At 35.4% G+C, this 16,902-nt stretch overlaps 1 protein-coding gene across 1 annotated transcript; it reads right to left on the bottom strand.

Annotated features, from left to right (window-relative positions):
* Positions 1–12,431: 12,431 nt before the first annotated feature.
* LOC145130228 (protein DYAD-like) lies at positions 12,432–16,330 on the bottom strand. Its single transcript, XM_079065063.1, has 9 exons — positions 16,277–16,330; positions 15,937–16,036; positions 15,713–15,819; positions 14,582–15,612; positions 14,457–14,507; positions 14,193–14,355; positions 14,062–14,106; positions 12,675–13,268; positions 12,432–12,581 (listed from the first exon to the last, which is right to left on the bottom strand). Exons 1-9 carry the CDS (start codon positions 16,328–16,330, stop codon positions 12,432–12,434), a joined length of 2,295 nt encoding a protein of 764 aa, XP_078921189.1.
* Between the last annotated feature and the right edge of the window lie 572 nt (positions 16,331–16,902).

Here is a 16,902-nt window from a genome sequence, read left to right as displayed (position 1 = left end):
TATAAATAATTTCTCTTATAAAATTTCTTTAATAGAAATATCTAACAAACAAAAAGATGATTAGGTAATTTTTTTATATATTATTTATTTAAAGTTAACAAAATATATTTTTTAGTTATAATTGTTTGTTCTCCAATTTTTTTTGAAAATATTATATCCTTTGAGAATCGTTTTTTTCTAATCAAAATATTATTTGTTTATCATTAATTATAATTTCAGGTGAAAAATAAGTTAGAATAAAAAAACGGTTAAATATATTAAAATATTAACTTTAGTTTATTTTTTACTATTAAATTTTAGTGAATTCCATTTATAAAAATATCATGTTGGTATGAATAATCAAATAAATTAGAATATAAAAATCAATTTGTGAGAAACTTCAAATGGAATCATATAATTCAATATTAAAATCCATATTACATATGCTCATTATTTTAAAGTGCTCATGACCCAAACAATGATTTTACATTTATGGGAACACGACACAAAACTTGTATAGCATAATAAAATCATGTAATTAGACTTATAATTTAACCAAGTCAACAAAACTGAAATTATACATCTATTAGTAAATTATTTCACAAGGTATTTTATTAATGACAAAATCCAAATCTACGACCATCATTCTAAGCATCTTTGGTTTAAATTCAACATGGTATATCACTCACATACATACAAAAAGACTACTTCATACACAAATCTACAAAATAGGCATATTTCTATACCTAAGGTTATTTGCACATGATAAAAAAAATGTCATAACCTCTAAAATATCACTTCACTCATGAAACTTGTTGAACTTATGACATACAAGCACAAAATACAATCATTCCACTTTTAGTGTTCATATTATCAATATGTATCATTAAGAATTTGATCTTTATTAAGAACTTCAATCTTCCACTACAAAACTACCAACATGACAAAAATTCCAATTTCCTAATGAAGTAAGATAACTTTGGGTTATAACTTGTTGATCATCTGTGGTTAAGATCTGGAATCTTAGTGGAACTGTATATCACCTATAAATTTGAACACAGTTATAGATCCTCCACCCTGAACCATTTTTTGACCTCCTATAGTTGAAAGTAGATGCCATATGTTCCTACAAAGAACAAAAACTCCATCTATGCATCAAACTTACTATAAAACCTTTGTCATCTAGACAATTATATAATACATGCTAACTTTTTTTTTCTGTAGAAATAAGTAGCAAGATAAGAACATGCTTGGCTGCAACCTGCAAAGCCATTATAAAAGAATACGTTTATTGTACTTTGAAAAAGTATACCCTTTGAAGCATTATAGTCCAAAACTATCTTATTAGGACACTAAAGCATTATAGTCCAAAACTTTCTCAGTTTTTCCAACTTTCCTTGGTTTTGCCATTTGTTAAAGTCACCTTTCACCACAATGCAACCACAATGCAACATTACCAAAAAATAGACAATCACCTGAAGAATGGAACAGTTCCCTAAAGAAACAAATAAATACATATATAATATAAATTATTACCTCAATTTTCATACATATGTATTGCTATCTCTGAGAAACGTCATATGTAGTAAAAGATATCAGGAAGACATTAACTCTGTTATTATGGCTTCCTCACCTTCTTTACGGACAAAAAAAAAACTAAACATACATAAGACTAACTAAAATTGTCAGAAAATACATATTTTATTAATTTAGATGGTCACTTATAACCTACACAAATCCAAATAAAAAGAAAGCTTAAACACTACATGTTTTATGATGGGATATAGTTGATGGGTTTTAGGTAAAACAAATACACTAGAAAACAATTCCTAAGTTCACATGCAACCTACTTTGGATCTATGTTTTAACTATTAAACATATAACTTTGAATTGCAAAACAAGAACCCTAGAGGAGAGAGGCTAATTTCGAAATTAACAAACTAGGGTTTAGGAGTTACATACCTTTCAATTGTTATAGCAAACAATTGATAATCCTCTTGATCTTGATCTTGATCTTCTTGGAAGCTTAGCACCACAAATGTAATGCCTCTAATGGAATCACACCCAAGAACTAGCAAGAAGGAAACTTGGAGGAGAGAGGATGGAGAGAGTATGCAATTTCGGCCTTAGGGTTTCTTCCAAAGAAATCAGTGACCTCAAATGTGAGCCAGGAGGCTCCTTAAATAGCTGAGGGATCTAGGGTTTAGGGAAAACCTTAGTTATCATTTGCTTAGGGCCTAAGCAAGATCCAAAGGCCTTATTTGGACCCCTTGGACGAAATCTCTAGGGTTTCCCCTAAGAATTTCGTCCACCTCCTTCCAAGGGGGTTCTGGAACCTTCCACTCAACTATTAGTTAATTGCAAACTAGTCCCTGCACTTTATAATTAATTCTTTTAACCCTAAAATTAATTCTGATTAATTTCTGGTTAACTATTAATTAAACATAATGATTTCTAATTAATATATTAATCTTTTAACATATTAATAAATCATTTATATTAATTCATTAATCTTATAAATTAATATCTCTCCTTTCATAATTTCCTTGTCCAGTTGCTAGGTTGAGGGCAACCCAAAAGGACTGTGCTGCTATCAATTCAAGTACATACAAATTATAGTTATGGGCTTAGACACCTAATCCAACAATCTCGCACTTGGATAAGTCTGTAACTATAATTGCTAGTATGCCTTCTAAATTTGACCAGCAAATTGTAGCTTCCAAGAAGCTGCTGCCGAACTCTGACCCAGTCAGTTACGTGTCCTAAGATAAGTGATCATATAATCCTTCGTTCTTCTAGATATCCCTAGACATAAGACATGGAATGTAATCAATTTCTTTGTCCAGAATCTATGTTTCCCGATTTCTGATTTGTGATGATGTAGGACTTCTAATCGAACACATCAATCTAGTCCTGGCTGGGCCCAGCACATAAGTCAACACCAAATCATCGAGGGGCCTACAGATATCGCTTTTCCTATTAGGGCAAAAGGAACGAATAAACGTTGACTCATATGCTTGTATCTTTTACTCATCAAATTATACATGACAATACGTTTTATGACACCAAGTTACTGATGCGTTTTCGTATCACCAATGCATGACCGACTTGTAAATTGCAACTCATATATCTTCGTTTCAAGATTATAAGATATTATCGTCTCAGTATTACTCGTGATGAATTCCATGAAGTGATACTCTAAGCGAGGGTTTATCCATTACTCAAATCTCAATTTCTGAGTACTCATGAACGTTGCAGCAATTCTATTGTCATGTTTATCCTTAGACAATCTACAATCCAGTTCATGACAGTCTTAATTCACTACTTACTTCCAAAAGTATGAGTGACTGTGGAGTTTGAATAATCTTATTATTCGGGAAGTAAAACATGCAAAAATGAAACACAATAATAAACAATTGACAAAAGGCAGAAACCAAACTTATAAATAATAGTTTATTATTTAATCACCAAAAGTCAATTACATTTACTTTGTTACAAGTTTCAGAATAAAACTAATCTAACTACTAAAACTAATATCATCTTTCAGTCCTATGCTCCGAGCATGCTGAATATGCTTAGCCCTACTCAGACCCTTTGTGAGGGGATCTGCTGGGTTATCTTCAGATGACACCCTCTTTACTATAAGATGGCCTTCTTCAACTCTATGTCTGATGAAATAGTACTTTCTGTCGATATGTCTGGTCTTACCATGATCTCTCGGTTCCTTTGTCAAGGCAACCGCTCCTTCGTTATCGCAGAACAGTTCCATAGGCTCCTGGATGGTTGGAACAACTCCGAGATCCTCGATGAAGTTCCTCAACCAAGCTGCTTCTTTCGACGCTTCACTTGCTGCTATGTACTCTGATTCACAAGTAGAATCAGCCACCGTATTTTGCTTGGAACTCTTCCAAGTAACTGCTCCTCCATTCAGTAAAAACACCCAGCCCGACTGAGAACGGAAGTTATCTCTATCCGTCTGAAAGCTGACATCACTGTAACCATCTACTCTCAAAGTATCATTGCCACCAAGTACAAGGACCCAGTCCTTTGTCCTTCGCAAATACTTGAGTATATTCTTTACTGCTATCCAATGAGCTCTACCCGGGTTTCCCTGATAGCGACTGACCATGCTCAAAGCAAATGCCACATCAGGGCGAGTACATGTCATAGCGTACATGATCGACCCGACAGCGGAAGCATAAGGTACACGACTCATGTCATCTATTTCAACATCTGTACTCGGGCATTGAGTCTTACTCAATTTGGTATTGCTCTGGATAGGTAGCTCTCCCTTCTTGGAATTTTCCATACTAAACCTCTTTAGTACCTTATCCAAGTATGTGCTCTGACTAAGTCCAATTAGTCTCTTCTTTCTATCTCTCAATATTCTAATCCCAAGAATATTGGCAGCTTCTCCAAGGTCTTTCATGGCAAAACACTTTCCAAGCCAAGACTTAACTTCTTTCAAGGTTGGAACGTCGTTACCAATGAGTAATATGTCATCGACATACAACACCAGAAAAGTTACTATACTCCCACTAGCCTTGATATACACACATAACTCATCTTCACTTCTAGAGAAACCAAACTCTTTGACTTTCTCATGGAAGCAAAGATTCCAACTGCGAGATGCTTGTTTCAATCCATAAATGGATTTCTCAAGCTTGCACACTCTATTGGGGAACTTTGCATCAACAAAACCCTCTGGCTGACTCATGTAAACATCTTCAGCCAACTTCCCATTAAGGAAAGCAGTTTTGACATCCATCTGCCATATTTCATAATCATGAAAGGCAGATATGGCGAGCAATATCCTAATAGATTTAATCTTAGCCACTGGCGAGAAGGTCTCATCATAGTCAACCCCTGGGGTTTGAGTGAAACCTTTTGCAACCAGTCGAGCCTTGAATGTGTGCACATTTCCATCCATGTCTGTCTTCTTCTTAAAGATCCATTTGCACCCAACCGTCTTACGACCTGGTGCACTATCAACCAAATTCCAAACTTGGTTGTCATACATGGACTTAATCTCGCTGTCCATTGCCTCTTTCCACTTGGAAGCCTCTGGGCCTGCCATTGCTTCCTTATAAGTGACTGGTTCATCTAAGTTTACCAGTGTTCTGTCACTTATGAATGTGTCACCATCTGAAGTAATATGAAAACCATACAACTCAGGTGGCACACTCACCCTAGTGGATCTTCTAAGAGGTAATGAGTTATCGATTGGTTCAGCAGGAACTGTTTCCTCTGGTTGAGTGCTAGTGTCATCTAAGGTTCCTTCATTGGCTGACTCTCGAATTTCTTCAAGGTCAATGGTGCTCCCACTGTCCTCTTTGAATATGAGCTCTCTCTCCAGAAAGACTCCTCTTCGTGCTACAAAGACCACGTTCTCACTAGGCCTGTAGAACAAATATCCAAAAGACTGCTTTGGGTAACCAATGAAAACACATTTCTCACTTCTAGCTGCTAGCTTGTCGTGAGTCTCTCGTCTTACGAAAGCTTCACAACCCCAGACTTTAATATGTGCCAACGAGGGAACTTTCCCCGTCCACATTTCGTGAGGTGTTTTGGCAACCTTCTTTGTAGGGACAAGATTGAGGATGTGGGCGGCTGTCTCTAAGGCATACCCCCGGAAGTGAATAGGAAGCGAAGCCCGACTCATCATAGAACGAACCATGTCTAATAAGGTTCGATTACGCCTCTCAGCTACACCATTTAACTGTGGTGTCCTAGGAGGAGTCAATTGTGAGACTATCCCACATTCTTTCAGATAGTCGTTAAACTCGATACTAAGATACTCCCCGCCTCTATCGGATCTAAGTATCTTTATCTTTCTGCCCAATTGATTTTCGACTTCATGCTTAAACTCTTTGAACTTTTCAAAAGTTTCTGACTTATGCTTGATCAAGTAGATATATCCATATCTGCTATAATCGTCAGTGAAAGTCACATAGAATCGATTAGCATCTCTTGTAGTTGATCTGAAGGACCCACACACATCTGTGTGTATGAGATCCAACAGACCTTCACCTCTTTCACAAGACCCTGTGAATGGTGATTTTGTCATCTTTCCCAAAAGACAAGATTCACACATATCATCTGATGTTAGGTCAAATGATTCCAACACTCCATCCTTTTGGAGTTGGGCTATGCGTTTCTTGTTAATGTGTCCAAGACGACAATGCCACAAGCATGCCTTGTCTACACTATTAGACAAGTCAATATTAAGTACACTATTTCCTAAGCTATCAACACAAGTCACTGTTTCATACACACCATCACAAGGTAAAGCTTCAAACATAAAAACACCATTCTTATAAACAGAAATTGAACCATTCAAATCATTAAAATAATATTTGAAACCTTGTCTGAACAATGCATGAAATGAAATAATGTTTCTCGTCATCTCAGACGAATAGCAACAATTTATTAAATCTAATCTAACATCATTGCTAAGCAGAAGCTGATAAACTCCGATCTTGGTCACTGGTGAAGACTTTTTGTTTCCCATGATCAAGTTTATCCTTCCTCGCTCTATCTCCTCACTTTCCTTTAGTCCCTGCAAATCAGAACAGATATGAAAACCACATCCTGTATCAAGGACCCATGAACGAGAAGATAATGAGTTATTAGCAAAAATAGTGTAAATACCTGCCGAAGATGGCTTCACTTTGCCATCCTTGATATCTTGCAGATATTGTGGGCAAGATCTCTTCCAATGCCCCTTTTGATTGCAGTAAAATCAAACGGCCTCTTTTGGATCAGAAACATGGGGAGTGGAACCATTGGGCTTAGCCTTTGGGCCATTACTAGACGACCCAGCTTGAGCCTTGCTCTTCCAGTTTTGCTTGGGAGGACCTTTCCTCTTTTTCCCCTTTCCCTGTCCAATAGCCAACACAGGGGCACTTGTAGGCGTGGAGGGTATACTTTTACCCTTCATTCCTGCCTCAGCTGTCTGCAACAAGTTGTGCAATTGGGCCAAGGTCTGCTCAGTATTGTTCAAATGGTAAGTTAGAATAAACTGACCATAACAATCATGTAGTGTGTTCAAGACCATGTCAATGGCCAATTCCTCATCAAAGTGAATGTTGAGCTTGACCAAACGCTCTATGTAGCGTTGCATTCTTTGTACATGTGACACAACCGATTCCCTTTTTTTCATCTTGCAAGCCATGAGTGACTTGACTACTTCAAACTTTTCTTGACGAGCTCGCTTATGGTACTTTTCCATAAGGTCCTTGTTCATCTCAAAAGGCCAGTAGTCCTCATAGTACCTCTGCAGTTCTGGGGACATGGTTGCCACCATGATGCACACCACTTTGGTAGCATCATCGTAATGTTTCTTGTAGGCAGCAAGATCTTCAGGAGTAGCTTCAGACTCATCAAGCTCTTTGAGCTCCTTTTCAAGAACATATTCTTTGTTCTCAAAACGAAGAGCCATCTTGATGTTGCGCATCCAATCGTTATAGTTTGAGCCATCCATAACGACTTTGGAGCAGATATTGAGCAAAGAGAAGTTCTGGTTGGAGGTGGATGAAGCAGAAGTGTTTCCAGGAGTAGACATCTGAAAAGAAAGAAAGTTTTAGTTAGATTTCAAGATACCTCAATATAATAACCCAAAGATAAAATATCAAGGTTAGGATCCAACTATGAAGATTCACAACTTAAAATGGGATGTCGAGATCCAAGTGTAAATTTCATAAAGGTAGGTGAATGACGATTCACCAATTCCACCATTAGACGAAACAAACGAAGTGAAATTCCTAATTCTTTTGAGATACATTGAAACTATTCAATGGCATGTTTTAATCTCAGATTATGCTCTTCTATTTGTGACTGGGATGCCGAGGATCACAAACAAGATGTGAATAACCATGCAAATGTGCTTGGTAACCTCATTGTCTTTATCATTAACTATTGATGTGCTGGTAAACCACACACGCTCCATCAAAATGACAATTATGAGATACCCATTACTACTCTTTATTAGTGCCCTTTAGTGTACTGGTTAACCACACACGCTCCACTAACGACCAATAAAGCATAATGTGCAATTTCATGGATTAACATACTTTTCACATTTTTTCTAAAGTAACTAGAGTTGGGATTTTAAAAATAATGTTCTAGTACTTTCTTTAATGTCATTATACTTTTAATGAGAAGTAGTTGTCCTATCAAATCCGTTCTGCTAACGACCCTCCACTAATCAAGGAAGCGGTGGGTGAGAGTGGACACCCATTCAACTACCATTTTATACGCAGTTTCCTTATACCCCCCTTATAGATTAGCTTCGTGAATGAGGCATACTAGCGATTTGACTGACCATATTCTTATACATATATAATATTAAACTTTTAATCATAATACATATATAGGGTGTGTTTTAAAACATTTTAAAACTTCAAGGGTTAATATAAATTTCGAAATTCAAACTATTAAATTTAAATTTAAATAAACCAATTAACTAGATTTAATATTTATCTTTTAATTAACTATTAATCAAATTATTAAATCTTGTAAGGATTATCTAATTAAATTAATCAATTAATTTAATCCTAATCCTTATCCCTCTAAATTTCGAAAAATAGGGTAAGGATAATTATCCAATTAATCTAATTACGTAACAATTATCCAAAACAAGAAACCCTAAAACTTCTAGCAATTTCGAAATTTACAAGGGAGGAGGCTAGGGTTTTTCAAAACCCTAACCCTAATTTCGATTAGGGTTCTTTGGAGGCTAGGGTTTTCGAAAACCCTTTTATCCAAAACCCTAATTTCGAAAATTTGGCCTTTAGGGTTTAATGGCTATAAACCCTAATTTGCAATTCAACAATTATAGCAATTCAATTTAAAACAAACAATGGCTCTGATACCACTGATGGGTTTTAGGTAAAACAAATAAACTAGAAAACAATTCCTAAGTTCACATGCAACCTACTTTGGATCTATGTTTTAACTATTGAACATATAACTTTGAATTGCAAAACAAGAACCCTAGAGGAGAGAGGCTAATTTCGAAATTAACAAACTAGGGTTTAGGAGTTACATACCTTTCAATTGTTATAGCAAACAATTGATAATCCTCTTGATCTTGATCTTGATCTTCTTGGAAGCTTAGCAGCACAAATGTAATGCCTCTAATGGAATCACACCCAAGAACTAGCAAGAAGGAAACTTGGAGGAGAGAGGATGGAGAGAGTATGCAATTTCGGCCTTAGGGTTTCTTCCAAAGAAATCAGTGACCTCAAATGTGAGCCAGGAGGCTCCTTAAATAGCTGAGGGATCTAGGGTTTAGGGAAAACCCTAGTTATCCTTTGCTTAGGGCCTAAGCAAGATCCAAAGGCCTTATTTGGACCCCTTGGACGAAATCTCTAGGGTTTCCCCTAAGAATTTCGTCCACCTCCTTCCAAGGGGGTTCTGGAACCTTCCACTCAACTATTAGTTAATTGCAAACTAGTCCCTGCACTTTATAATTAATTCTTTTAACCCCAAAATTAATTCTGATTAATTTCTGGTTAACTATTAATTAAACATAATGATTTCTAATTAATATATTAATCTTTTAACATATTAATAAATCATTTATATTAATTCATTAATCTTATAAATTAATATCTCTCCTTTCATAATTTCCTTGTCCAGTTGCTAGGTTGAGGGCAACCCAAAAGGACCGTGCTGCTATCAATTCAAGTACATACCAATTATAGTTATGGGCTTAGACACCTAATCCAACAATAGTAACATATATACCTCTCAAATGTTGTTGAACCACAAAACACGACCAACAAACAGTATAACCAGAAAAGATCTCTCCGGAAATCAATGCCTAAAACACCAAAGTTTAGCACTCGTAGTGGAACCTAGTGTGTAAGTTAATATCCAAATAAGATAATTGCACATACATAATCAGATACACCCACATAGCCATACACAGTCACACACACACTCCCTACATAAGACACACACATCGTATAAATGATAAATCAAAAGAAAAAAAATCATGGAAATATACCTATTGGTTAACTCTTGTTCTTCAAAGTCAGGTGCAAAATCGATTGATTCTGTATGGATCTCCAACACAATAAATGATTTTTTTTTTCAGAAAAATAACCAAGGAAGGAATATGGGTCGTAGATGGTACTTTAGGTCTGTTCACCTCAAACCGTATGATCTTTGGATCGATATACCCTTTCATACTACAAACCCCTGCAAGTAATCGAGAATAAAAATAAAGATGCAGAAATCAAAGAGTGGTATCTTAGGTGGAATTTACAAGGAGATCGTATATGGATACACCAGCGAGGCATCGACCTCGACCTGCACCTTGCACCTGATAGCAAAAAAAATTCGTTTTTAGCTTTCTTTAACCCGTTCTTCGTCTGGAGGTTGACGAGGCTGACACCTTAGAGAAAGTCGATTCTATGGTGACTCATCGTAGCGGAAAATAGATGGTTGGGATGTAGAAAGAAATCATAGAATGTCTCCTAGCTACAAAAATCAAGATTGAGGTGAGTTTTAGGGATTGAAATCGAGATAGAGAGTAGAGCTCGATTGTAGCGTAAGAACGTTTTTTTTAAAAAATCATGAAAAATAGCAAATGCATCTGCAACAGAGCATGAGTGGTGGTTGGTAGTGGCTATCAGATTGTAGTTAAGATTTTCCAAGGAAAAAATTTAGAAGGGAGGCCATGAGAGAGTATGGGATACCAATTTTATGTTATCACCGTGGGGAAAGATGCAAGATTCCAAATATAGGTGCAGAGATTGGGCAATTGAGTTCTTAGACTACCCTCATTAGCAACCCAACCCAATCCAATTTTTTTATAAAAAAAATATTTTCTCTCTCTTCCACCTATACAATCCAAACCAATCCAATTTTTTACACCCATTAGCAATCCGACCCAAACCTATTTTTAATAATAAAAAAAAAAGTAAAAAAATATATATTGATAATGATCTTATTTTTGTAGAGAAAAAGAAATCATGTATTAATATATAATTTATTTTATTTTTTTGATAAGAATAAAATATGATTATTTATGAAATTAATTTTTGATCTTAAATATTAATGTAACACCATCTTTTGATAATGTACACGTGGCTAGAAACATGGGTCATTAGATGGACGAGCTGGGTTGTTGTGGTGAGCGGATTACTGCAGTTTTTTTTACTTTTTATTTTTTTTCAAATTAAATAATCGGTGAGCCGCTCTCATATAACCCCCGATGGGGATAGTCTTATGGGCAAATTTATCTCATATTGACCGCTTCAAAGAGCCTTTGACCGATTCAATTGGACGACATTGAAGTAATACTCGTTCTTTGACCGATTCAATTTCTAGTTTGATTCGAATTTGATTTTTGTTGATGAAAAACAAATTTGAAAAGTAGGATAATGTCAAATATACTAATTTTATGGAACTTGGTCATTTTTGACTAATTATATTTCCTTAATTTAAGATAATTTAGTTTTTATGTCCAGAGTAATGTGATTTATGCACAAAATGTATGTACTTCATGCTTTATATTTTCTACTACTTCAAATTAAGACTTTCTTTTCTAAAAATAGCTAAATGTTTTTTATGGTATATAGATCATAGATATTTTGTGACCGATTCAATGTCGGCATGCTAAGAGGGAATATTGTTTCAATTTTTGACCAATTCAATTTGGAGATGAGTTCGGCTAGATTCACATCTGATATTTAACGGATAAGAATTACATTCGATATTTAAGGGAAAAGAATAAGCAAACTTGAATTTTGAAATAAGATAGACATAGCTAATCTTATCTTAAATTTTAAAAATTCAAAATCTGATTTTTGACTTGTTGACCGAATAAGATGTATATTTTTTATATGCATAAATTGATTGTACATATTGCATTATGGTTTGTACGACTTAATTTTAAGAATTTGACCAAATATGCGTTTTATATATATATATATATATATATATATATATATATATATATTAATTGAACCCATATTAATTGCATATATTTCATTGTTCCATATATGTATATTAGTTTTAGTTTTCTTTTTGAAACGGCAAATAATTTAAATATCTCCTTTGGACCTCCTAGTAAGTTGTTAGGAGGTTGTTAGCCAAGTCCGCTATTGTATGTATATTAGTTGATGGATAATTAACGAGCGTAGGTATAAAATGTTTAGTAGCTGCTAGGCTGAAATGGTTTGTTTAAAAATAATAATAAATTAACTAATGTATGAAACATGTGGTCAAGAGATTAACAATATTTAGAATCAACCATGATTACAATTTAATATTGGCATGCATATGCATATAATAGGTAGTTAAAGTGATTTAGAAGCAGTACGTACGTAGCGTCCAAAAATATATCTGAGATCATCTATTATATATCCTATATATTCCTAGCTAGCTAATAAAGTGATTCTTGTTTTAGCATTCATTGATGACGGTGGTGGGTTTTTGATCTATCTAGAGCCTGATATGGATAGCCAAGTTGCCGGAGTTACTGTGTTGGACAAGCAAGACGACGAAGCAGAAGCAGAAGCGGAAGATGATGACCTGCTAGTCTTCCTTTTTTGTTGTTGTTGTTGTTGGGCTAATTCACTCTTCACCTGCTGCACATGCATACATGCATGCATCATTAAACTTATCTAATTAGTTAATTAATATGTAATTAATTTATCCAACTTATAAATTAATAGGCTCACATGAGCAGTTGGCATGAGTTGAGTCTGTTGTGGTGCAGATGGAATTGTTGGGATGTCATTGAGGTTGATGAGGCCGGTTGATATTTTGTTGCCGTTATTGGTGGAAGAATGCGGATGGTCAGTACTGGAAACGGTGACAGTAACGGCGCGTCTCTCCGGCACAGGCTTCACTGGAGGAGAGGCAGGATGGTGGTGGTAGGGTAGCTGTGGTGGCGTGGAGGAGTTAACAGATGGTGGAGTTGGGACCACCAAAAGATCCACAACCTGAGAAGAACAAGAGGTGGTGTTGGTGGGGTTGTTCACCATGTTTGGCCACAGGAAAGTACCCTGTGGTCTGCAAAGTCTGAACCCACTTTTCAACCTCTCAATTTTCGCTGCTTTTCCTTCACCTGCAGGTGGTGGTGTTGGTGCTACTTTCCGTGCACCTCCGTCTGATGTCTCCTGAGGATCACTACCTTGTTTTGGTAGTGCCACAGCTTCTTTCTTTTTTTCAGTATGTTTTTTAGCAGCATCATCAGGGGCAGGGGCTGTTTGGGTATTATTAATTAATTCTTCTGTGCCACTACTGCCACCTGTCATCTTGTTTGTCTCCGCCTGTAGTCATGTACGTACATATAAATTCCAAATGTTTTAATTAATACCATGGATATATGTACTCTGCGGTATATACTATATACACATATACAAACAAAATTATAATAAGTCCAATATTCTAAACAATTGTCATGCATGCATGTCATGAATTAATTAATCAATGTTATCCTACTTTACATGCATGCATGCTCTACCCTCACACGCACATTATATAACTATATATAAAACCTTTATTTCACAAATAATTTTAAGAATATATATATTTTTTTTCATTTTCTATAAATTAAATGAATTGAGATTCTCTTTTATTCAAATCAACTAATGACTACAAGTTTCAAAAATATTCCAAAATCAAATTAATTTGCCCAAATTTTGAAGTTTCATTTTGGAAAATATATTGATTAATTAACCAAATTTTCTAATTTTAGATTCATCTATATATTGAAAGCTAAACCCCAACTTATTAGCAATAATCACTTCAAGTTTCATTTTTTTTGTACAAATTATATTGATTAACCAAATTTTCTAATTTTTTTCTTACTACCCGGCAAACATGTTATCAAAAAAGTCTTGTATATGCCAAATATTTTCCTTTTCTTGTTTATCATTTAAGATTCATTTATTATATTTGCTTCTTCTAAAAAAAAGAAAGCTAAACCCCAAAAAAATATATAGACGACCACTTAATGATCTCACAAGATATTAAATACATTACTCTTTATTAAGCATGCATATTAATTGTTTTAAACTAGTAATTGATCATTTAACATTTATTATATCATGTATGACTCACCTCAACCTTCTTCAAAATGACCAACATTTCTTTCTTGCATTCTTCCTGCCAAAAATAAAATAAAACAAACAAACATGAGTAAATTAGAGAAGGAAAGATTTACAGAAATTAGAGTGTAAAAAATATTGTACCCTTGAGACTCTTGAGTTATCTACATCAGACTCGGAATAAGGAAGCAATGAATTACAAAAATTGGTCAATCGCTTTGGACTCGTGTCAACACCTTCAGAAACCACAATAGCTTTATTTTCATCTTGATTCTTTATATTCTTTGAAATCAACTCCATAATATCCCTGTTTATTTAATTATACACATAAACAAAATTATTAAATTAAAGGTCTAAATAATTAAAAAAAAAACAAACTCATGCCTATCATGTTTCTTCTTACTATACCTTCTCAGATTTGCCATTTCTTCCTCAAACTGCTTCTTGGATAAAAACTCCCTATCAATTAACAAAACGCAAATTAGGTACATTAACATTAAACTTTTGTAAAATAAATTCATTAAATTTAATACCTTTTGATACATGAAATTTCTTGTTTGAGATGATTAAGTTCTTTTGCCATGATCGGATCCTGGATAGGAGAATCACCGGGCTTCCAACCAGGCGGCGGAGTCCAGAAAGGATCACTAACTCCGGCATCTTTCCTAATTTTTAGAAGATCAGCACTTTCAAGCCAATATTCCATTGCACCATCAGCATTATGTGACCTTCTAAACCTCAAATCGCCACCTGGCGCCACCTTGTTAGCCACGTGTTTCAGGAGGTGGTCTAAGAGACCAGTGTCACCTATCCTCTTTCGAGCTTCAACTCTAAGCGCAGGTCTCGTAATCGGATTCCCAATCATCGCCTTCTTCTCTTTCATAGCTTCTAGAAGACTGAGCTCCGCCGCTAGATACCTCTCCTTTGACCACCTTTCTGTGGGATCTTTAATGAGCCCTAATTTCTTGCACTTGTTCATCGGTTTTTTATTAATTAGCCATAACTGGTTGTTAGCTTGTTTCACACGCTTTCTTTTTCTCAAATTTCTTGTTTTTTTCAACCTTCTGTTAAGATTATCATCATCTTCGTCACCCTTCTCTTCTTCATCAACTTCTTCCTCCTCCTCCTCAAATTCACCATTGTTAACATCTTGTTCATTTTTCAGTTCTTCTTCGCCATGAACAAAGCTTGAAGAAGACTGGGTCGTTTTGCTCATATCTTTGTGTCTTCCAATAAACATAACTTGTCTTCTTACACCCCACCTTACCATGGCATTGTTCTTCAGTTCCTTGGCCAATCCGATCTCTTCAATTTTCATAGCAGTATGACCCGACCCGACTTGAGAGTTTGGGTTCACCAGCCAGAAATTCTGCAGATGCTTCTTCTCGGCGAACTCTTGAGATGGAACTTGCCGGAAAAGCACTTTGCCGGCGAGTTTTACTCCCATTACAAACTTCTCATCTAAAGCAGGATACATCTCCGTGATTCCATGACTGAAATAAGTTCGTAATGACAGAATACTCGGATACCTAATCGCGACGTTCAAATCTGTCTTCTCACTCACCTGAAAATCATCATTATCCATCAGTCAGACGAAAACATATTCAGATCTAATCAATAAAACAGTTTTTTTTTTGTCAATGATTTACGAAGTGATTGATTACCATAACAACGCGAACGGATCTCAGTTGAACAGGAGTTCTAGGAGGAAGGTTTTTGTGGTAGATCTCGTAAACGGAGCCTAGTTGGACATCTTCTTCTAGGATTTCGTCTGCTTCACACATGAAATTACGAGAAGCCATTATCGATAATCGAGAAAGGAAGAATTGAAGGAAATATTTGGATCTAGAAGTGATTATATGCTAAAAGGATAAGTTTGAAATTATACCGTTCCTTTGAAGCAGGAATTGTCTGGCCAAAGGTGATGTCTGTGCTTGTGCGCCGTCTAGTACGCTGGTTATTTCTTGCCTTTTCAAGCTCATTATCTCCTGCATCCACTAATGCTTTTTAGTACATCTCTCCTCAGTGATAAAGGATAACAATACGGATTTCAGAAACAGAAAAGGCGAAATTCTGATTGTAATACATGCAATGCAATGCCCTAATGGCATCACGACAGGTTCTCTCTCACACACACTGAGAGAGAGAGAGAGAGAGAGAGAGAGAGAGAGAGAGAGAGAGAGAGAGAGAGAGAGAGAGAGAGAGAGAGAGAGAGAGAGAGCGCTTACGTTGTGCGCGCTAATGGTGGCTCTTTTTGATCGTTTCCGATGGTAAGTTTCCATTTTCACAGTGAATTAAGCTGTAAAAGTCTTACATGAGAATCAAAACAATATATATAAAAAGGAATGCATATTTGTTGATGTAATCATCAAAACTTATACATATGATCGAACGATGATACTTTTTTCTCAACAAAAAAAACGATGATATTTTCATAACTTTAGCGATATATACATTAATTTATCCACCGAAAAGAATGAAATAAGAACTCATATTGTGTGTTTAGGGTTTCATCAGTAAGTTTTATTCAAAAACAACTTAATCGAAAGAAGAAGATATGAACTTATTCCCTGTGTGAATTTAGCATTACATAGAACACAATAGATATTCAACAGAAAAGAATAAGCAGGAAAAGCAAAAGGAATCAAGTGTTAAATGATATGCAGGTTTGACTAAAAGATGAAGTTAATATAACCTTACAAAAAGCAGTAAGAACATTTGTTAAGAAGCTCATTGACTCCTTGTATTTATTCGAAAACAGAAAGATATCAGAAAGCCGAGACACAAAAGCTACATTTAATCGATTACCTTTTAAATCGCAGCAACTTTATCGAAAATTAATACTTGTTCTTCA

This window comes from Lactuca virosa, chromosome 8, assembly GCF_052849685.1.
Source record: "Lactuca virosa cultivar CGN04683 chromosome 8, Lactuca_virosa_CGN04683_v6, whole genome shotgun sequence".
Classification (NCBI taxonomy): Eukaryota; Viridiplantae; Streptophyta; class Magnoliopsida; order Asterales; family Asteraceae; genus Lactuca; species Lactuca virosa.
The sequence above is the reverse complement of the archived record's forward strand: the minus strand, read 5'-3'. Positions and strand labels throughout refer to the sequence as shown.